We start from the raw sequence: 25087 nt of genomic DNA on the forward strand, positions 1-25087 counted from the left end.
GCTTTGTCCTGGCCAGTGCCATTTGCATGTATTACATGTGTGTCTGTAAGAAAGGTAGGCATGGCTGGAAAATAGATGGATATTAATGCACTTACTGATCCTTACACTCTGCATTGCTTACTACTGACCTCTCCACTGTGTATTATTTACTACACTCTGTGTTACTTCTGACCTCTGATTTAGTTACTACTGACCTCTGAGTTACTCTTTACTGGCCTCTGAAATTTGTCACTTACTAGCAACCTGATCACTGTACTCCATGTTACTTCTGATCTCTGCGCTCTCTGTTGCATGCTACTGACTTTACGCTCTGTGTTGCACAATACCAACTTCTGAACTCCGTTTTACTTCTGATCCCTGTGCTCTATGTTGCATGCTACTGACTCTATGCTCTGTGTTGCACAATACCAACGTCTGAACTGTGTGTTACTTCTGATCTCTGTTGCATGCTACTGACTCTACGCTCTGTGTTGCACAATACCGACGTCTGAACTGTGTGTTACTTCTGATCTCTGCTCTCTCTACTGCATGCTACTGACTCTACGCTCTGTATTGCACAATACCAACGTCTGAACTGTGTGTTACTTCTGATCTCTGTTGCATGCTACTGACTCTACGCTCTGTGTTGCACAACACCGACTTTTTTACAATACCGACAATTATAGCACACACTAATTTTTGTAGCATAGTTATTAATGGGGGATGTTCTTATGTTAATTGTTATCAAACTGTGATGGGTAAAGTTCTGCTTTAAGTCACACCCAGGCAATGCTAATTTTCAGTAGGGATGGGTTATAAAAATGTTAATGTGCAAAATGCAGTAACTCATGCTGACTGCATTTTGTATGCGACAACAGAGATGAATGAATGCTGTAGACATCTGTTATTACACTAGGAGTTTTACCTTCTGATTTTTAAAGGCATGCATTTCCAACACATATACTGGAGCAGTATTTCACACACCTTTTGTGAATGTCCACACTATCATCCTGTCTCTACAAATGTGGGTTACTTGCTAAAAACGCAGCTTGAGGAACCTGAGGATAGGTTTGGGAAACAAAGCTTTTAACAGCAAAGATCTCCACCTACTGGTCACTTTCATTTCTTGAAGCATGGTTCAGCTTCCGTGTCTGCAATATACACAATTTACAGTATTTTCCTTTGTTTATGCTGCATCCTGAGGAAGGGAACCACCGATTCCTGAAACCAGCAGATGAATGAGAGCTAACAGACACAATCAGGCATGCACCTAATCTCTCACAGATGCCTGTGCTGACCTGTTGGCCACAAGGAATCCAGGGTCCTGCAAACAGCATGAAACACTTTTTTGTGGAAACATCCTAGTACTGGATTTGTACACAACCACAGGAAGAGTTACCTGGCACTGCAAGACTGAATTTTACTTCGCTCCAACCACTTCGTACAGGTACGCCATCTGTAGAACTCTATCCCAGCTTAGGCAGCAGGCTGTCATCTACTGACACAATGAGAGGAATTAATGAATGGTGGCAAGCATAATGTTTACACCACTCCTTTAAATACAGAAAACAGAGCCGATTCTGCTCCTAATTAACAAAAGGGCACAAACCCCTTTTTTCCCCATTAGGAGCAATCAGTTCTCTTTTCTGCTGTGCCTGGGACAAAAACAGCATAGAGAACAGGAGATCTGGAGCTGCATCTCTCCGTCTGTCCCCACCCAGCTAAGAGTGAGAAAGAGGAGGGTTGTTAACCTAATGGGCTCTGCTCATGTAGTGTAAGCACTGCATGAACAGAGAAGAATGTGAGCTTTCTGCAGACAGTTCACATCCCATACACCAGGTTAGACCTGGCAGGGAATCTTCAGCAGTTGTTTTTAACAGTATATGGGCAAACTGCCACATTCCCTCAGGTAATCAGGCGCAGGCCCTGCACCAGTTTCTATTTCATTCGGAATAAAACTAGTGCAGGTGAAGAAGATAGACCTGAAACAAGTCTGTCTGCTTATTTTACTGTGGTACACTCCCTCCCTGGCTGTTTCCTGCGCCATTAGTTAATTCCCCAGAAGGTATCCATTTATATATCTTTACATTTCCCCGAAGTCAGAATACTTGTTACAAATCAGTCCACACTTGATCAGCCTTTCAGATGTTTCAGTATACTTCCAACTGTTGATTATAGTCCAACCTAATCACTTAGCATCTCAACCCAGCCATCGCTTTGTGGATACTTTCTGAAGTAAGACTTGTTTGTGTGCCAGGAAGACTTGTTTCAGGTCTATCTGCGCCACCCACGTCAGTTTAAGCGTGAAACGGAAACTAGTGCAGGGTCTGTACCTAATTAACAGAGCAAATGCAAAAGTTTTAATATAGTAACTTTCCGCAGATCCTTGCCAGGTCTGACCTAGCATATGGGATGTGAGCTAATTAACAACCCCCCTCATCCTCCTCCTTATTGCTCTAAGCTGAGTGGGTAGCACGGAAGAGCATAGAGAATGGAGTATACAGCTCCAGCTCTCCCGTTTCCTGTGCTGTCTATCAAAGATACAGCAGGATAAAAAACTGATTTCCCATAATCACTGGAACTTTACTCATAATTAAAAAAAAATTATGTTATTTAGAAGGGAACATACATTCCACATTAACAATTATGCAACCAAAATTAGTGTGTAGTGTAAATTGTCTCTAGCATTGTCCCTGCTGGAGGCTGCCATTTTGTTGAAGCTCAAGGCCCCTGGGTAGCAATTTAAGCAGAACTAAACGCTCCTATCATTTACAGCCAATAAAGCTGTTTGATGGTTTGACAGTTTGGATGAGATCACAAGCAAAATGCGACAGTTAACTGTCCTGGCATGCCTGGAATGTAATTGTTTTTTGAAACTTTAAATCTATGGGTTTAGTTTCGCTTTAATCTTTAGGCTGTCAGCAGATCGGCCTCTACATTTTTGGCAGTGCCGAAAAAGAGAGCGACTGAGCATGCGCAGAAGGGTGAGTGTTTTACTGCATTTTAACTAGTTGCCGACCACAGATAGCCAAATGACGGCTGCACTGCGGCTGGCCAGTTCTGGGAGGACGCCATACGACGTGCTCCCAGAACGCGCTCTCCTGCACGCCCCCGGCGATCTCCGTGATTGCTGTGTCCTACAGACACAGCTAATCACGTGATGTGATAAAAACCCATCACAGCGGTCTTTTACCACGTGATCAGCCATGTCCAATGACACGCTGATCACCGGGAAATGCACTTGCCAGTTCTCGGCTGCACTTTCTTCACACTGTCAGAGTATTCCTTGCTTTTTGGTTTAGTGATCTGATATCACATGACCAAGCAAGCACAAAGTCACCACAACGGTCAAGAACATCTCTCCCCCCCAACCCCCCCTGTGTAATCTAAACTAAGGGGATTGTTTTACAAAGAATTTGCATAGCCTTTTGCCCATGGATGAGTGTGTACATGATACGTAGCACCACCTAGTAGCCATATGTGATATTTTCCATTTTAAATTAAAAAAAATTTTCACCAGAACATTAAAAAGTTTTTTTTCCCTACTCACACAGAAATAATATACATGCACTGTCACTAGGTGAATAGCTATGTGAATTATTTATTAAAAGAAAACCCTAAGTGTTATTGCAGGAGCTTGGTAAGAAGGTGGGTGAGCTCACTAAGGTGGGAGCTCAGTAAAGAGGAGCTCTTAAGACCAGAATTCACTCTGGGGCCCATAGGTTTATAATTATATGCCCCCAGTAGGTCTTAATCAGGAAACACAAATCAAAAATATTTGTTCTGCCACCAGCAGGGAACTTTCATTATGTCTATTTCTTGCAATATTAAATTTGGCCATTAGATGGAGCCCAGAATAAAAGTACTGTTTGCAGAAACCAGAATCTAGTTAATAAAAGCTCCCATTAGTCTTCATTCTAAGAAAAGGAAGAGTTGCATCCTGAGAGCTCAGACTCCATTTTAAGCACTGGGGTAGAGGAAATCAGCCATCATCCCTGAAACACATGTTGTGGATTGAACTTACATCCCCTACAGGAAGCATTGTCGGTGAGCCTGGACGTCTTGTCATCTACAGCCTAATCATTTCAACGTGCTTGTATGTTTCATACCTTGATTGTATGTATTTCTCATTTATTTTTCCCAATAGTTTCACTCACCTGGCTTTGTTAATAAAACAATGCTCTCTTATTACTTGTATAATTGCACCAGACTTCATACATACAAACGCCTGCTCCGCATTCTTTTAGATGTGTATGTCTAACATACTCCTCCATTTTTTTCCAGTCATGTATCTGAAGGGTTTAGAGAGCAAGTCCACCCAAACGAAGTAGATTCAGCCAACATAAAATTACATAATACGACATCACAAAAAAACTAACACATATGATTACAAAAACATTTCTTTATCAGCTTTATATTACAAAACATATACAACTTTTTAAAAAAATGGAAAAAAAAATACAAATATACAGTCAACTTATTTATTCCAAAATGTTTTTGTTTTAACGTCGGGGGTTTAATATTTGATCTGGTACACACATAGATGGGTTGCCAGACTATAGATTCAGTAAGCCATATTCCTGATGTAATGAGGTACATCATACTGCATCATGCAGTAACTCATTACAATTATTAAAAGCTTGTTGCCAACCAGAATGCCCTAAACTGAAATCTGATTGGCTGCTGTTGTAACACATCAATACTACTCTACACACAAGGCTACAAGAGTGCTGAAGTACAAGCACTGCATCATCATGACAAGTACCTGCGCTAATCTTCAAATCTGTCCTAATGTCTTTGTGACATCTGGCGCTCGCAGTACATGAAGCCTTAAATCGAGATTAAGCCACTTGGACATTTAACAGTTAAATGACGGGGGTGGGGCTTTGTGCCAGAAAAGGGTGACTCTTAATTTCAACTTGGGCTGCCTCACAGCTCTAGGTACAACTTAAGCTTTTGACCCAAAAATCCATAAAGACTGACTTGAAGAGCAACACAGGTTGTACCTGCACTTCAGCATTGCAGGCTAGGAAATGTTTAAAAGTGGTTATAAAAGAAAAAAGGTTTTTTACCCTAATGCATCCTCTGCATTAAAAAGCGATACTAAAGCTAAAAATGTTTAACTTAATACATTTCTTGCATTAAGGTAAAAAAAGGTTTTCTATTTCTCTGCCCCCCCCCCCGTGTGAAGAGGAGGAGAGGGAAGAACAGATCCAGCACTGTGCACAGCTACATCTATTCTCCCCTCTCTTCCTCTTCACACAGCACTCGAGCAGCAGCAGGAGCCATTGGCTGCTTGTGAGGATTGGGGCTGCTCTGTGCAATGCCACTGTACAAGGCAGGTGAGTATAGCATGTTTGTTACGTAAACTTAGTAACACTTTAAAAGGTAAAAAACCTTTCAATAGCAGCTTTCCCCCACACCCCCTCCTTAAACACCCAGGTCCATTTTTGATCCAGCACTGTGCCCTTTGCTACAGCTCTTATCCTCCTGGTCTCACTAGAGGCTCTGATGGCAGCGGGGGCCATCGGCTGCTGTTGCTGCTGCCAGTCAAACCCACTGAGGAGAGAATGGGGTTGGGGCCAAGCCGCATGCATCAATGGACACAGATAGCACATCCCAGCCCAGGAGCATGCCCCCATGAGTGGTCTCATACCAAGCAGCTTGCTATAGCTGCACAGAAGAGGAGGAGCTGAGCGCGCTGGAGGGGGACCCCAGAAAAGGAGGTTTGGGGCTCGCTCTGAGCAAAACCACTGCACAGAGCAGATAAGTATAAAACAGTTTTTTTTCCATCAAAAAAATATACAATGGTTAACCACTTTGGTCACCTTTGCTTTAAAGTAAATTCTGCTGAGAATAAAATGTTAAACTGCTACTAGGATTGGAAAGGATTCCAGATGCCTTAAGCATCTTTACAAAAACAAAATCTAGATTATCACACAAATACACTTTAATTTTTTATTATTGAGATTTTGCACAGCCCGTCCTGAATCTCACCAAATGAATTATTAGTTCACTTTCCACAACAGAATGCCTGGGTTTGGATAGGTGGAGGAGCTTGTAAAAATATGCAAGGTACCTGCAGGCACTACTTTTACATTACTAGTAGTAGTTTTCCCATTTTTTCTGATTTGCTTTAAGTAAAGTTGTAAGCCGATTGACTTTAGCTGGCCCAGTCCTGAAAGCGGAAAGAGTCGCTGGCAATCTTCCACAGCCGGTTAGATGGTAAAGTATGGAGAGTCAATAAAAAGTTCTGGTTGAAGTAACGAGGTTTATTTCCCTCAAATTTCACAGAGCCTTGAGTAACAACCAGTACAGTCTTCTGTCCTTGAGTCCCTTGTTCTTGAAAGAAAAGAAAGGTTATACCTGGGTTAATGTTTTTGTTTCCAGCAAGGACTAGAAAAAAAACTTTAGATGTGCAATTCAAGACATTTTTCAAGTATGCATCATGGTATTTAAAATGGACAAGGTACAGATTAGGGGATACCTGGACATCATCACATAAATAGGCTTGATCACAGCAAAACGAGATTTCATGGTTGCAAAGAGGCTGTTGGCTGTAAAGAGGTGAGGAGGCCAGAGGCTTAAATATGCCACCTGCTACACAGTGTACAAAGACACGCAATAAATCTGTGTCTCTGTACGTTAACTTACAGTTGGTCTTAAAATGTTACTAAACCCAGGACCCTGCATTCACTATATCTGGTCCCCCACTGTACACAGAACATGGAAATGCAATTATTGTAGTAAATATAAACTGCTAAATACCTTTTCTCATCAGCAGTATATAGCAGTCCTGTGACTTCTATCAGTGTCCAGCTAAGCACTGGTTAAAGCTCGTATGAGGAGTTTTCATTCTCCTCTGAATGTCCTATGAGGCTGCATAATCCCTGACCCTCTGTCTGGACAGTGCTGATTGGCCCTGTGCTGATCACATGCATCCTCCAAAAGAAAAAAAAAAACACCCTAGACATACATACTAAACTGAGCATGTGCAGAGCGACTCCTAGAGCTCTGTACTATCACCAGTTGGATTGAGGACAGTAGAAGGGGAGAATCAGAGAAGACAGGTTCAAGCAGCCATTTTTACACAATGTGGAGGATTAACGCCTTAGGTTCCACAGTGATTAGAACAAGCATGCTTTACTACTTATACAGACTAAATTTACTGTTCTGGGATTAGTAACACTTTAATTGCCTCCAGTTTTATTACAGTGGCAAGAAAGAGTATGTGAACCACTTGGAACTAACTGGTAAAGAAGAACCCAAGAGCAAAAAAGACATCACTGGAACTAGCAAATATTCCTGTTCATGAGTCTACCATAAAGTTTTTGAACAGGCATGGTGTACATGGCAGAACATGACGGAGGATGAAGATGTTAGAATTTACATTCTTAAAAAATTACCCACAACAGACTGTACATCCATACTACTGCAAATGCAACAGCTTTTAAACATAGAGGTAGAAGTTCCAGTTCAGAGTAGGCACACTAATGACTAACGTGCAGAGAGGACTCTTAATGTAACGATACCCAAGACTGAAGAAGCCCATAAAAAGGGACCCATCTCACCCTTTCTTACCATGAACAGGCTGACAGTCAAACATGTTGACTTGAAATTCACTGGATGGCAACATGTCAAAGAATTCAACCAGAGCCTCTTGTCCAGATATTGGGTTTCCATTCCAGACTAATGTAGCAGTGTCCATGTACAACTTGGTCAATTGCTGCAAAACAGTAATCAGTTCTAGAAATAATTTGATCTCTAAATAACATATAAAGAAATACATGCAATTTATAATTGTATACTTTTATCAGTAAAAATTGCAGATAAAAATAAAATTACTCCAAATTACACTGCTCAAACACACTTTTTAAATCAGAGTACAGCATCAAGTCAGTTACACTCCTGGGATATTGATCTCGTCAGTTAAGTAGCAGAGGGGGTTGTTAATCAGTTTCAGCTGCTTTGGTGTTAATGAAATTAACAACAGGTACAACAATGAGACAACCATCAAAACAGGAATGGTTTTACAGGTGGCAGCCACTGACATTTTTTTCCCTACTCAATTTTTCTGACATTTTCACTAGTTTTGCATTTGGCTAGGGTCAGTGTCACTACTGTTTGCATTAGGTGATACCTAGACCCTACAGAGGTTGCACAGGCAATCCAACTCCTCCAGGATGGCACATCAATACATGCCATTGCCAGAAGGTTTGCGGTGTCTCCCAGCACAGTCTCAAGAGCATGGAGGAAACAGGAGACAGGCAGTTAGTCTAGGAGAGCTGGACAGGGCCATAGAAGGTCCTTAATGCATTAGCAGGATCAGTATCTGCTCCTTTGTGCAAGGAGGAACAGGATGAACACTGCCAGAGCCCTACAAAATGACCTCCAGCAGGCCACTGGTGTGAAGGTCTGTGACCAAACAATCAGAAACAGACTTCATGAGGGTGGCCTGAGGGCCCAACGTCCTCTAGTGGGCCCTATACTCACTGCCCGGCACCATAAAGCTCAACTGGCAATTGCCATTGAACACCAGAATTGGCTGGTCCACCACTGGCATCCTGTGCTTTTCACAGATGAGAGCAGGTTCACCCTGAGCACATGTGACAGACATGAAAGGGTCTGGAGAAGCCATGGAGAACGTTATGCTGCTTTCAACATCATTCAGCATGACCATTTTGGTGGTGGGTCAGTGATGGTCTGGGAAGGCATATCCATGGAGAGAAGCACAGACCTCTACAGGCTAGACAATGGCACTCTGACTGCCAGTTAGGTATCGGGATTAAATCATTGGACCCATTGTCAGACCCTACGCTGGTGCAGTGGGTCCTGGGTTCCTCTTAGTGCACAACAATGCCCGACCTCACGTGGCGAGAGTATGTAGGCAGTTCCTGGAAGATGAAAAACTTGATACCATTGAATTGCCCCCACTCTCGCCTGACCTAAATCCAATAGAACACCTCTGGGATATCATGTTTTGGTCCATCCGATGCCGCCAGGTTGCACCTCAGACTGTTCAGGAGCTCAATGATGCCCTGGTCCACATCTGGGAGGAAATACCCCAGGACACCATCCATCGTCTCATTAGGAGCATGCTCCGACATGGTCAGGCATGCATACAAGCACGTGGGGGCCATACATACTACTGAGTACCATTTGTAGTTGCTGAAAATAAATTTCAATTGATGGAACCATGAATTCTGCGCTGTACCAGAAAATCCTGAAGGAAAATGTCCAGCCATCAGTTGACCTTGTGACCTCAAGTTCAAGCACACTTGGGTTATGCACCAGGGCAATGATCTGAAACACACCAGCAAGTCCACCCTCTGAATGGCTCTTAAAAGGCCATTCATGCCTACAAATACTCCAATATGGCTGAAATAAAACAATTCTGCAAAGAAGAGCGGGCCATTATTTCTCCACAGGGATGTGAAAGACTCATTGCCAGTTATTGCTGCTAAGGGTGGCACAACCAATCATTAAGTTTAGGGGGCAATTACTTTTTCACATAGGGCCAGGCATGTTTGGACAGCTTTTTTCTCTTAATAAATGAAATCATCATTTGGAAACTGCATTTTGTATTTACTCGGGTTGTCTTTGTGTACTATTAAAATATATTTGGTTTGAATCATTCAAGTGTGACAAACATGCAAAAAAAATAAAAAAAAAATCAGGAAGACAGCAAATACATTTTCACAGCTCTGTATTTAAGATCTGTGCATCCTTGCATATATCTACACATTAATGACTAGCACTGCTAACCTTGGCATCCTCAGATCCTGGATTTGATTACCACCAGGACCTCATAAAAGGAGCATTCAAAAACGTAGAATCATCCACATCCTAAGCATCATCTGCTATTTTTCAAGTACCTATTTCAATTTTCACATCAGTTTTTGGATCTCTGTGGACCTCCTAGGATTTCAAGCCCTGAAGATACACAAGGCCTTAATTTTTGCCATTGTCACCATAAGATAGTTGAGAGACTCACATTATCTCCAAATCTATACACAGAATACAAAGACCTTAGCAAGGATGCCTGCTTCCTCATGTCTGTTGAAAGAGAAAGAGCAAGCAGACGTAGGCAGCATTAAAACTAATTTTAGGGGGTCAAAAGAGATAAAGTATCCAAATTTTCTCTGGAGACAGCCAAGGTTGTCTGCTGCCCTCTACTGGAGTCCATACGCACTGGAAGACTTGTCTATGCTCATAGGTACATTTATGGACAAAGCTAAAAACAGTTAAAAATTGGCAAAACATAAGCCAGGGCTTTCATTATTTTTAGGTTTAGAAACAGGTTCTGCCTTGTAGTCAGAATTTTTCAACACGGATGTATATGACAGGGCTACAGATCTCCCAAGTGTTCACTGGATTAAAGCATTACACCCTAGCATGAAAATGTGTGAGGACAGCAACCTTTTTGAAAGGGACATTCACTGAAGCACTCCCAACTTTCTTAATTGCTTCCTGACCACCCTATAGCAGAAATACTGCTACAAGGCGGCACGGGTGGCCAAAATCACATATATATACACGCGATTTTGCATTTCCGGGTAGGGGGCGTACGCGCTCCCCACCCGTGCCGCCATTCGCAGCTCTCAATCACCAGGTCCTGGCCAGTGATTACTCACCGGCGCCCGGTGATTGCCGAGCTTCTCCGACAGGGAGGAAAACTGTTTGTAAACAACACAATTCTCCTCCCTGTCAGCTCGTGCACACTGCTTTGCGTGGTCATGCAAAGCAGTGTGCTTACAGTGAAGCACAGGGACACAGCACACAGTACAAAAAGCACACAGTTAACCCTTTGATCTTCCCACGTTAACCACTTTTTTTTTAGCACTGATCATTGTAGTGTTGTCACTGGGGATGTCAGTGACACCAAGTCAGTTCCCCCCGATGTCAAAATGCCTGCCGCAGTCCTGCTATAAGTCGCTAATCGCCACCATTCCTAGAAGTTAAAAAAAAATCCCAGTATATATACCGTCATTTGTAAACGCTATAACTTTCACGTAAGTCAATTAATTTACATGTATTGGGATTTTTTCTTAGCAAAGACATGTAGCAGAATACATTTTGGCCTACATTTATGATGAAATTTGATTTCTTAATTTTTATTACTGGACATGTTTAATAGCAAAAGTGAAAAATATTGTTTTGTTTTTTCAAAATTGTCAGGCTTTTTTTTTTTTTTTTTTTAAATACCACAAAACATAAAAACCGCACAGGCGATCAAATACCACCGAAAGAAAGCTCAATTCGTGGGGTAAAAAAAAAAAAGGATGTAAATTTCATTTCGGTGCAGTGTTGCATGACCATGCAATTGTCAGTTAAAGTCACACAGCACCATAACGCAAAAAAATGACCTGGTCAGGAAGGGGGGTAAATCCTCTGGAGGGCAAGTGGTTAAAGCAGAACCCTGGCCTCCCATAAAAAAACTAAACAAAAACACCACCACATACACAAAAAATTTCAGTCCACGGATCCAAATAAGGAAATGGTTATTATACTGGGACTCAGAAGAGAATTATTACCATACACCCCCCCCCCCCCCCAAAAAAAAAGTGAAGCGTTAACATCTGGTTAATGAAACAATTATAATGCAGAACAGTCAATAGATTTCCGAGAATCATGTGACCAGACCTGTGAAATTCCTGGGGCACTCCAAGGAGAGCAATGCCAAGGCATTGTAGGGTGTGACCACACCGCCCTGTTAGTACTGTAGAAGGCGATAGATATCTAGAACCTGAGCTACTCACTATATACGCAGCACACATGCACCACAGTCCTGATACCCCCAAAATATGCTTTGCTTACTGTGTTACAAGCCAAATATTACACAGATACATTAAAACCTCATCACAATCATTTTTAAAAATTGGAATTCTTCCATGTCAAATGCTTCATCTTTGCACACCTCACCCACTGTTCACTTCTGCACCCCTCATCCACCACTCACACAAGTAAACTTCTTCTAAAACTACTTACCTCTGCAGCCTTCTTCCATCACTGTTCCAGCTCTGCTTATCCAATTTTTGCAGAAACTTGGTATCCCCCCTCCCACTCTGCACATGCAAAAGAATAATTCCGTGGGGAACTAGATCTTCTATTAAAGTGGCTGTAAATCTTCTCATATACAGTGAGGAACAGAAGTATTTGAACACGCTGCGATTTTGCAAGTTCTCCAACTTAGAAATCATGAGCAACAATCTCCTTCCCTCAGTCAGAGCACTGAAGATGGGTCGTGGCTGGGTCTTCCAACATGACAACGACCCGAAGCACACAGCCAGGATAACCAAGGAGTGGCTCCGTAAGAAGCATATCAAGGTTCTGGAGTGGCCTAGCCAGTCTCCAGGCCTAAATCCAATAGAACATCTTTAGAGGGAGCTGAAACTCCGTGTTGCTCAGCGACAGCCCCGAAACCTGACAGATCTAGAAGAGATCTGTGTGGAGGAGTGGGCCAAAATCCCTGTTGCAGTGTGTGCAAACCTGGTCAAGAACTACAGGAAACGTTTGACCCCTGTAATTGCAAACAAAGGCTTCTGTACCAAATATTAACACTGATTTTCTCAGGTGTTCAAATACTTATGTTCAGCAGTGCAAGACAAATACATTCTTTAAAAATCATACAATGTGATTTCCTGAATTTTTTTTTTTAATTCTGTCTCTCAGAGTGGGAATGCACCTACAATGTGAATTTCAGAGCCCTCCATGATTTCTAAGTGGGAGAACTTGCAAAATCGCAGGGTGTTCAAATACTTCTGTTCCTCACTGTAGCTAGTGGAGTAAATAGCTTCAGATGATACACAGAGATGAAACAAATCCTGCTATATAAGTTTTACTTGTTTATCTGCAGTCTTCTCTTTTCTACATTCCTTCAAATGTGCTAAAAATTAGAAAAAATCCTTCTGCATCTGTCAGTAGCACAGGGGAGTGGGTAGGGAGCTGCAGTTAGAGCTCTCGTACAATGTGTGAGAGCCGATTGGCAGACCGCCTTCACACGTGGCACAGGAACGAAGGAACGATGCAGAGCTATGTTGTGAATAGACAAGCTGGGTGAAGAGCTCTCCTCCTTCATGACCATTTTATCTCTGCTGTTGAGACAACTTGTCCAAAGTGACAGAAGCTGATAAGAGAGGAACAAAGCACCAGAGAGAAATAACACTTTGGAGAGAGATATGTAAACAATACAGATATTGTATATGTTCAGATTTCATGACTGAGGTTTACAAACACTTTAACTTATTAATGAATTAGTACACAATGTGCCACTTCCCAATCTGCTGCTGTTTAATACAGAAGTAGCAAAAGGGGTTAGCAGTGCTCTTTAGTGTAGACACACTGAACTACCAGCTTCCACTATGGAGATGTAGCGTAATGCTGGTAGTGCAGTGCCCTCCCCTCCCAGTCAGAATTTGCAGGTGATCGGGCGACCCACAGCCCAGGGACAACACAACTGTGACCTCAAGTGGCCCACACTTTAGAAAATACCACCTAAAGCCAACCTCCATTAGGATTTGTTTGGCTCAGTCCCATTGGCAAGATATCCCATTATTTCCTTTCCTGTACACACAACAGGAAGAGTGAGCGGAAACCCCCTCTAAAGAACAGGAAATGCCACCTAAGACATTTACCATGGAGTAAATGTTCCCTTTGAGACATATCTGCATTTTTCTGTCCCACACTGTAGCACACCTACAGCTCTGTTCAACGCTGTGTTTCTGCACCAGCAAGCTCTGGTGCACAGAAATGATTAAACAAACAAAAAAAGTTAACCGTGCCCCTGGGTTTTACAAGCACAGGGCATCGCTGGCCAGAATGTACGTTTCCAGCACAGTGCAATATGGTGTTTCAAAGTGCATGAAGTGTGAATGAGCCCTAGAAAGGTCAAATTGTGCTCACTTCAATCACGTAATCATGTTTATGGAAAAAATCCTGTAAGTATAAATTAGATCTAAACCCAATCGTCAAAATCTCCTATAAAATTTAATGTTATGTCAATTTAAAAGTTTTTTCTTTCACATATACAGCTTCCATTTAAGGAATATCTGGGGGTCCTTTATTCAGGCACCTCCTTGTTATGGGCTGACAAGTGTCTCCAAATTGTGCTCCTATATTGTCACATGTGCCCCAGGTTGACACTACAAGCAACCATGGCAACAAACATTGCGCAGGCACAGTTGAAAGGTGCCACCATTAGGAAGCCGAGTCAGAGGTCAGAGCAATTCTATCGATTATCTCTCTCACTGTACTCTAAAGCGGAACTCCAGTCAAAAATGTAACAAAATATAAGTCAGCAGCTACAAAAACGGTAGCTGCTGACTTTTAAAAAACAGACACTTCCCTGTCCCTTGATCCAGCGGTGTCCTCACCGTAGTCAGTTTCATCGGCTGTCCTCTCTTTCTCTGGTGCCAGCATCTTTAGTGTGGGCACCCGACTGTGACAGCCTGCGGCTTCAGCCTAGGTGATTGCAGCGAAAAAGGGAGCGAGTACCTGTCAAAATCAGGTACCCTGCTCCCCAAAAGGTGCCAATCCTTAACAGGGAGCCTTGAAGTGGAACTTCCCCTTTTGGGTGGGGCTCTGCTTTAAGTACATTCATCAGCATTCAACAACAATTCTATTCATAGAGTGAACAGTGTGTTAGTTTTTTGGTTTTACACTATTTTACTTCACTGTAGCTCAAGTAGGGATGCAGTTGGTAAACCAATCTCACTCCCTGATATATCAAGATCAAGTAAGGTTCATAAGTTTGATTCAAATTCTTAAGAAGTCTTTTTTTTTTTTAACAAAGAGAAAAGAAATATACAAAAGAACAGAACTTACCCTCCTCCTTTTATCAAAGGTTTCATAATAAAGATTAACAAATCCTTCTGCTGCTCTGGTTGCCAGATCCACATCAGTCTTGAAATCCTATTAATTAGAAAAATTATGTCAGTTATTTTCTCTTAGAAATGTATAGTGAAGCCAAAACTAAAATCAAGAATAAAAAATAAATCCACATTAACAAAAAAAAAAAAAAAAAAGGAGAGAGAAATAAATTGCAATGAGTCACAGAAATAGACATGCAGACAATATACTCAGGTTTTCTACTTTCGGAAACTGAAGCAGAAGTTTCAGAGATGGAAGAGGAAAGGAAACTGCATCACCTGAGATTGCCTGGCAAAGAAATTACAGGTAGAAATGCCTGGCAACCCTACATTCATGGAATGCAAGGAAATCCAACATTACCAATGACAGGAAAAACTATGTTACGTTACTTGAGTTAACTACTAATCTCATCAATCCACCATGTAAGGGATATGTACAAAGGCAAACACGCACTCACCGGCCACTTTATTAGGTACATCTTGCTAGTACTGGGTTGGACCCCTTTTTTTCTTCAGAACTGCCTTAATTCTTCATGGCATAGATTCAACTAGGTGTTGGAAACATTCTTCAGAGATTTTGGTCCATATTGACATGATGGCATCACGCAGTTGCTGCAGATTTGGCGTCTGCACAACCATGATAAAAATCTCCTGTTCCACCACATCACAAAGGTGCTCTATTGGATTGAGATCTGGTGAAGCCATTGGAGTACAGTGAACACATTGACATGTTCAAGAAACAAGTCTGAGATGATCTGAGCTTTGTGACATGGTGCATTATCCTGCTGGAAGTAGCCATCAGAAGATGGGTACACTGTAGTCATAAAGGGATGGACATGGTCAGCAACAATACTCAGGTAAGCCGTGGTTTCAGAGTCTCGCAGGACCCCTTCAGTAGGCATGTGATGTGTTTCGTCACATGCCCGATGAAGGGGTCCTGCGAGACTCCGAAACGTTGCCTTGCTGTAACTATGTGATCGTTCATTAAAACCTTTGGACCCATATTGGTGATCCTCGGTGTGCTGGTGACATTCTTCTTTGCCGATTCTGTTTGGTTCCAGCCGACAGTCACTGCAGCACCCACTTATACACACAGCCATTTTTAATGCAGGAACGTGTGCGTTTTGACTGTACACGTGCAAGAAAATATCCCCCACACCATTACACCACCATCACCAGCCTGAACTGTTGATACAAGGCAGAATGGATCCATGCTATCATGTTGTTTATGCCAAATTCTGACCCTACCATCTCAATGTCACAGCTGAAATCGACACTCATCAAACCAGGCAACGTTTTTCCAATCTTCTACTGTCCAATTTTGATGAGCCTGTGTGAATTGTAGCCTCTGTTTCCTGATCTTAGCTGACAGGAGTGGCACCCGGTGTGGTCTTCTGCTGCTGTAGCCCATATGCTTCAAGGTTGGACGTGTGTTTAGAGGTGGTATTCTGCATATGACTCTGAAGAAGTCCCGGAAGTAGGCGAGACGAACTGCGTCAGTGTGGCCACGCACCCCCCCTCCCCTCCAGCGCGCCATCTCCACACCGCATGGTGCTTCACTGGACTTTACTACACTGCCTATTTGGATACGGCTGGTGTTCATCATGTATGGCCGGTAGCTACTTTTGGAGTGATAGCTTGAGCAGGACTACAGCCACGGCTTCATGCACAGGACCCTGGTGGTCTCATCGGATCGTGAGTACTAGCGACCCTGTGTTGTTACCTTAGTCACATCAGCTGTGCAGTCTAGCACAGGCTGGACTGGCCATACACATTGATGTTGCTGTGATAGTTCTCTCCTTGATGCTGATATCTACTGCTCATGTGTTTACTGGACTCCATGTCGAGGCTCACTCCTATCACACAGTGATTGCATTGCCTGGCCACTAACCGGTCCACTTCAGCAGGCTGCCCATGCTATATATTTTCTACATCCATGACCACAGTGCATCCTTTCCAGTGGATTACACTACATTCATCTGCCATTTTCATCTGGCCTGGATACATTAGACTTTATGTTACCATATATTGGATTGGACTCTGAGGCTGCAGCCCATATTTTACACTCCATCTGTTTGGTTCACCACCTATTATTTGTATAGGTTGCATATACATAGCAGTCTGCTTCATATTGTCTACTTTATGGCGCATTTGGTGTCGGTGGGTCAATCATTACATCTAACGGGGTCTGGGGGGTGTCAGTGGGCTGGAGAGTTTTCCTCAGCTCCCTTCTCTCCACCACAGGGAGGGGGGTGGCTGGTTTTTCTTTGGGGGGGGTCATTGTGGGAGGAGCATTGGGGGATTGAAGTTGTGGGGTTCAGGTGGTTGGGTTTGTTTGGGAGAGTGGGGGTGGATTGGTTTGTGTTTTGGGGGGGTGGGGTTATATTCCATCAGAGAGGCAGACACCCAGTGGACATATTACCGTCTACTGGGTGTCTGCCTCCCTGATGGAATATACCTCCCTACCGGACATATTACCTCAGACCCATCTCCCTGCTCCCATTCACATCCAAACTCCTCGAGCGCTTAGTTTACAATCGCCTAAGCTCTCATCTCAACGACAACAACCTCCTCGATCCCCTACAGTCTGGCTTCCGTCCCCTACACTCCACCTAAACTTCCTTACTCAAACTCTCCAACGACCTCCTAACTGCCAAAGCTATCGGCCACTACTCAGTGCTCCTACTCCTTGACCTCTCTGCGGCCTTCCACACAGTCGACCACCCACTCCTTATCAAAAAACGACACTCTCTCGGCCTCAGAGATTCCGCTCTCTCCTGGCTCTCATCCTACCTATCACAACGATCCTTCAGCGTTACCTATAACACTACCACCTCCCCCTCTCTGTTGGGGTCCCTCAAGTCTCTGTCCTCGGGCCCCTTCTGTTCTCCATCTACTCCTCCTCCCTTGACCAACTCATACACTCTCACAGCTTCAACTACCACCTCTATGCCGACGACACACAAATCTCTCAACCCCTCGCCTCACCCCCGCAATCTCCGCCCGAGTCACAAACCTACTAAACGACATATCAGACTGGATGTCTCTCCACTTCCTTAAACTGAACCTCTCCAAAACCGAGCTCCTAGTCTTCCCGCCAGCCCAGACACCACCCTCCATTGACTTCTCCATCACGTCCAACAATGCCACTATCAGGCCAGCCCCCCAGGTCATTCTAGACTCCAACCTATCCTTCCAGCCCCAAGTCCAATCACTAACTCATGCAGACTCCACCTCCGCAACATCGCCAAAATCCGCACGTTCCTAACCCCAGAAACCACTCAACAGCTCATCTACTCCCTCATCATATCACGACTCGATTACTGCAACTCCCTCCTCACTGGCCTGCCTCGCCACAGGCTATCCCCACTTCAGTCGATCCTGAACACGGCAACCAGACTCATTCACCTTATCAACCGCTCCGTTTCCGTCACCCCCCTCTGCCAATCCCTCCATTGGCTTCCGATTGCGCAACGGATCAATTTCAAAATCCTAACACTGACGTACAAAGCCGTCCACCATACTGCCCCGAACTATATCACTGACCTAATCTCCAAGTACGGCCCAGCACGCACACTCCGCTCCTCACAAGACCTCCCTCTCTCTAGTTCCCTAGTCTCCTCCTCCCATGCCCTCCTCCAGGATTTCTCCAGGGTGTCACCCATCCTCTGGAACTCCCTACCCCAATCCATCAGACTATCACCTACTCTCCTCTCCTTTAGGCGCACCCTGAAAACCCATCTCTTCAGGGAAGCCTACCCCACCCCCTGCTAATTGCCGATCTACTCTACTCCTCCAACCACTCCATCCCCCACAGCTATCTCCTCCTCTACCACTATCCCCTCCCTCCTAGATTGTAAGCTCGAAAGAGCAGGGCCCTCGAACCCCTCATGTATCGCATTGTATTGTTATTGTACTGTCACATGTTCGGTCTCCCTTTGTAATGTACAGCGCTGAGCGAACTGTTGGCTCTATATAAATACTGAATAATAATAATCAGTGTCTGACATGGGAGAGCCTTTATTCTGGGAGTTAGGGGTCTTTGTGATTGGGTATGACGCCGGATCTCTGATGTTATGTTTATTATGCATGGTTTTCATGAATAAAAAATTTTTAAGGTTAGCCTATTAGGTGTGCAGCCTATTTCTTTTCTCTTTGTTTTTGGTAACCTGCATACCCTGGTTGTAATGAGTGGTTATTTGACTTACTGTTGCCTATCATCTCGAACCAGTCTTCCCAATCTCTGACCTCAACAAGGCAATTTTGTCCACACAACTGCTGCTTACTGGAGAGTTTCTCTTTTTCGGACCATTCTCTGTAAACCCTAGAGATGGTTGTGCGTGAAAATCCCAGATCAGCAGTTTTTAAAATACTCAAACAAGCCCGTCTGGCACCAACAACCATTCCATGCTCAAAGTCACCTAAATCCCCTTTCTTCCCCATTCAGATACTCAATTTGAAGTTCAGCAAGTCGTCTTCGCCACGTCTGGATACCTAAATCCATTGAGTTGCTGCCATGTGATTGGCCGATTAGCAATTTGTGTTACCAAGCAATTGAACAGGAGTACCCAATAAATAGTCCGGCGAGTGTATGTAGCCTGGTCCAGGTGACACCTATTCAAAGATACAGTACTAGTAGGTGTAGTCAACTGAGGGTCAGGAAGTGGGTTGTGTGGCTGTGCGGGGAATTCATCAGCGCGACCATTGTGAGTCCAGCTCAGAGCTTCATCACATCACACCAATTCTCCATACACTCAGCTACTTCATAATCTCTCCAACTGGATATACTCACAGAAGCGGCAGCCATTGCTCCAAACTTCCACTTTTCCTTTACCGTCCCGGCACACTCTGCCTTCCTGTCCGTCCCTTAACTGATTCTCCTAGAAACAAGTTCCCGCAATTTTGGTTCCGTCTGCATGCGCTTCACATTTTGATCACTAGATGGCGCCGCATATCTTTTCATATGCATTCTAGGTACCCGTTGTATACCACACCGTGTACAAAGCACCATACTCAATACACTGTACAAAGCACCATACACAATACACTGTACAAAGCACAATACACTAGACCACACACAATACACTGTACAAAGCACCATACACAATACACTGTACAAAGCACAATACACTAGACCACACACAATACACTGTACAAAGCACCATACACAATACACTGTACAAAGCACCATACACAATACACTGTACAAAGCACAATACACTAGACCACACACAATACACTGTACAAAGCACCATACTCAATACACTAGACCACACACAATACACTACAAAGCACCATACTCAATACACTAGACCACACACAATACACTGCGCAAAGCACCATACTCAATACACTGTACAAAGCACCATACACAATACACTGTACAAAGCACAATACACTAGACCACACACAATACACTGCGCAAAGCACCATACTCAATACACTGTACAAAGCACAATACACTGTACAAAGCACAATACACTAGACCACACACAATACACTGCGCAAAGCACCATACTCAATACACTGTACAAAGCACAATACACTAGACCACACACAATACACTGTACAAAGCACCATACACAATACACTGTACAAAGCACAATACACTAGACCACACACAATACACTGTACAAAGCACCATACTCAATACACTAGACCACACACAATACACTGCGCAAAGCACTATACTCAATACACTGTACAAAGCACCATACTCAATACACTAGACCACACACAATGCACTGTACAAAGCACCATACTCAATACACTAGACCACACACAATACACTGTACAAAGCACCATACTCAATACACTAGACCATACACAATACACTGTACAAAGCACCATACTCCATACACTAGACCATACACAATACACTGCGCAAAGCACCATACACAATACACTAGACCACACACAATACACTGCGCAAAGCACCATACTCAATACATTAGACCACACACAATACACTGTGCAAAGCACCATACACAATACACTGCGCAAAGCACCATACTCAATACATTAGACCATACACAATACACTGCGCAAAGCACCATACTCAATACACTAGACCATACACAATACACTGTGCAAAGCACCATACTCAATACACTGCACAAAGCACCATACTCAATACACTAGACCATACACAATACACTGCGCAAAGCACCATACACTGTACAAAGCACCATACACAATACAATGTGCAAAGCACCATACTCAATACACTAGACCATACACAATACACTGTGCAAAGCACCATACTCAATACACTGCGCAAAGCACCATACTCAAAACACTAGACCACACACAATACACTGTGCAAAGCACCATACTCAATACACTAGACCATACACAATACACTGTGCAAAGCACTATACTCAATACACTGCGCAAAGCACCATACTCAAAACACTAGACCACACACAATACACTGTGCAAAGCACCATACTCAATACACTAGGCCATACACAATACACTGCAAAGCACCATACACAATACACTAGACCACACACAATACACTGTACAAAGCACCATACTCAATACACTAGACCATACACAATACACTGCAAAGCACCATACTCAATACACTAGACCACACACAATACACTGTACAAAGCACCATACTCAATACACTAGACCATACACAATACACTGTACAAAGCACCATACTCCATACACTAGACCATACACAATACACTGCGCAAAGCACCATACACAATACACTAGACCACACACAATACACTGTGCAAAGCACCATACTCAATACATTAGACCACACACAATACACTGTGCAAAGCACCATACACAATACACTGCACAAAGCACTATACTCAATACACTAGACCATACACAATACACTGTGCAAAGCACCATACACAATACACTGCGCAAAGCACCATACTCAATACATTAGACCATACACAATACACTGTGCAAAGCACCATACTCAATACACTGCACAAAGCACCATACTCAATACACTAGACCATACACAATACACTGCGCAAAGCACCATACACTGTACAAAGCACCATACACAATACAATGTGCAAAGCACCATACTCAATACACTAGACCATACACAATACACTGTGCAAAGCACCATACTCAATACACTGCGCAAAGCACCATACTCAAAACACTAGACCACACACAATACACTGTGCAAAGCACCATACTCAATACACTAGACCATACACAATACACTGTGCAAAGCACCATACTCAATACACTGCGCAAAGCACCATACTCAAAACACTAGACCACACACAATACACTGTGCAAAGCACCATACTCAATACACTAGACCATACACAATACACTGTGCAAAGCACTATACTCAATACACTGCGCAAAGCACCATACTCAAAACACTAGACCACACACAATACACTGTGCAAAGCACCATACTCAATACACTAGACCACACACAATACACTGTACAAAGCACCATACTCAATACACTAGACCATACACAATAAACTGTGCAAAGCACTATACTCAATACACTGTGCAAAGCACCATACTCAATACACTAGACCACACACAATACACTGTGCAAAGCACCATACTCAATACACTAGACCATACACAATACACTGCAAAGCACCATACACAATACACTAGACCAGTGGTCGGCAAGCCGCGGCTCGAGAGCCACATGCGGCTCTTTACCCACTCTAATGCGGCTCTTCTGTGTGCCGGGCGCCTGCTCCCCTCCCTCCTCTCGGTCGGCCGCTCCCCTGCCTCCTCTCGGTTGGCAGCCCCAAAAGTCCGCGCGGACCTTTTAATCCGGCCCGCGGATGTGGCTGTCAGGATGTGTGTAGGCGGGGCAGCGTGCCGAACGTGAGGGGAGGGGAGCTAGGCTCCTCTCACAGTCCGCCCTGAAGACCCGAACGGCGCGGGAAGACAGCGAGAGGAACGCAAAAGGTAAGTGAATTGACACGGGGGACTTGGCTTACTAGAAGGGGGGGGGGGAATAGTACTGTGGGGGATGAAATACTATATGAGGGATGAAATACTATATGGGGGGATGAAATACTATATGAGGGATGAAATACTATATGGGGGGATGAAATACTATATGGGGGGATGAAATACTATATGAGGGATGAATTACTATATGAGGGATGAAATACTATATGGGGGGATGAAATACTATATGAGGGATGAAATACTATATGGGGGATGAAATACTATATGGGGGATGAAATACTATATGGGGGGATGAAATACTATATGAGGGATGAAATACTATATGGGGGGATGAAATACTATATGAGGGATGAAATACTATATGAGGGATGAATTACTATATGAGGGATGAATTACTATATGAGGGATGAAATACTATATGAGGGATGAATTACTATATGGGGGGATGAAATACTATATGAGGGATGAAATACTATATGGGGGGATGAAATACTATATGGGGGGATGAAATACTATATGGGGGGATGAAATACTATATGAGGGATGAAATACTATATGGGGGGATGAAATACTATATGAGGGATGAAATACTATATGAGGGATGAATTACTATATGAGGGATGAATTACTATATGAGGGATGAATTACTATATGAGGGATGAAATACTATATGGGGGGATGAAATACTATATGAGGGATGAAATACTATATGGGGGGATGAAATACTATATGAGGGATGAAATACTATATGGGGGGATGAAATACTATATGAGGGATGAAATACTATATGGGGGGATGAAATACTATATGAGGGATGAAATACTATATGAGGGATGAAATACTATATGGGGGGATGAAATACTATATGGGGGGATGAAATACTATATGAGGGATGAAATACTATATGAGGGATGAAATACTATATGAGGGATGAATTACTATATGGGGGATGAAATACTATATGAGGGATGAAATACTATATGAGGGATGAAATACTATATGGGGGATGAAATACTATACGGGGGATGAAATACTATACGAGGGATGAAATACTATACGGGGGATGAATTGCTATGGGGGATGAATTACTATATGGGGGATGAATTACTATGGGGGATGAATTACTATATGGGGGATGAATTACTATGGGGGATGAATTACTATATGGGGGATGAATTACTATATGGAGGATGAATTACTATATGGGGGATGAATTACTATATGGGGGATGAATTACTATATGGAGGATGAATTACTATATGGGGGATGAATTACTATATGGGGGATGAATTACTATGGGGGATGAATTACACTATGGGGGATGAATTACTATATGGGGGATGAATTACTATGGGGGATGAATTACTATATGGGAGATGTATTTTCAGTTTTAAAAATGTGGCTCTCAAAATAAATTTCAATCATGGTTTTGGCGAGATTTGGCTCAGTTGAAAAAAAAGGTTGCCCACCACTGCACTAGACCACACACAATACACTGTACAAAGCACCATACTCAATACACTAGACCATACACAATACACTGTGCAAAGCACTATACTCAATACACTGCGCAAAGCACCATACTCAATACACTAGACCATACACAATACACTGCGCAAAGCACCATACTTAATACACTAGACCATACACAATACACTGCGCAAAGCACCATACTCAATACACTGCGCAAAGCACCATACACAATACACTGCGCAAAGCACCATACTCAATACACTGCGCAAAGCACCATACACAATACACTGCGCAAAGCACCATACACAATACACTGTACAAAGCACTATACTCAATACACTGTACACAATACATTGTACATAGCACTATACACATCACACAATACATTGTACATAGCACTATACACATCACACAATACATTGTACAAAATACTATACACATAAAATTATACACAATACATTGTACAAAGCATTATACACATAACACTATACACAATACATTGTACAAAGCATTATACAGATCACACTATACACAATACATTGTACAAAGCATTATACAGATCACACTATACACAATACATTGTACAAAGCACTATACACCGCACACTCTACATTGTACAAAGTACTATACACATGACACTATACACAATACATTGTACAAAGCACTATACACATCACACTATACACAATACATTGTACAAAGCACTATACACCGCACACTCTACATTGTACAAAGTACTATACACATCACACTATACACAATACATTGTACAAAGCACTATACACCTCACACTATACATTGTACAAAGTACTATACACATGACACTATAC

The 25087-nt window shown here is 42.9% G+C and overlaps 1 protein-coding gene across 1 annotated transcript; it reads right to left on the reverse strand.

Annotated features, from left to right (window-relative positions):
- Positions 1-4366: 4366 nt before the first annotated feature.
- NXT2 (nuclear transport factor 2 like export factor 2) lies at positions 4367-19709 on the reverse strand. The gene is made up of 4 exons (XM_089678278.1): positions 19639-19709; positions 14803-14889; positions 7561-7705; positions 4367-6321 (listed from the first exon to the last, which is right to left on the reverse strand). The coding sequence occupies exons 1-4, from the start codon at positions 19651-19653 to the stop codon at positions 6143-6145; spliced, it is 426 nt and encodes a 141-aa protein (XP_089534404.1). The 5' UTR covers positions 19654-19709; the 3' UTR covers positions 4367-6142.
- Between the last annotated feature and the right edge of the window lie 5378 nt (positions 19710-25087).

The sequence above is a fragment of the Staurois parvus genome, unplaced genomic scaffold (genome assembly GCF_062004578.1).
Source record: "Staurois parvus isolate SC_StPar_1 unplaced genomic scaffold, SC_StPar_1.0 ptg000202l, whole genome shotgun sequence".
Classification (NCBI taxonomy): Eukaryota; Metazoa; Chordata; class Amphibia; order Anura; family Ranidae; genus Staurois; species Staurois parvus.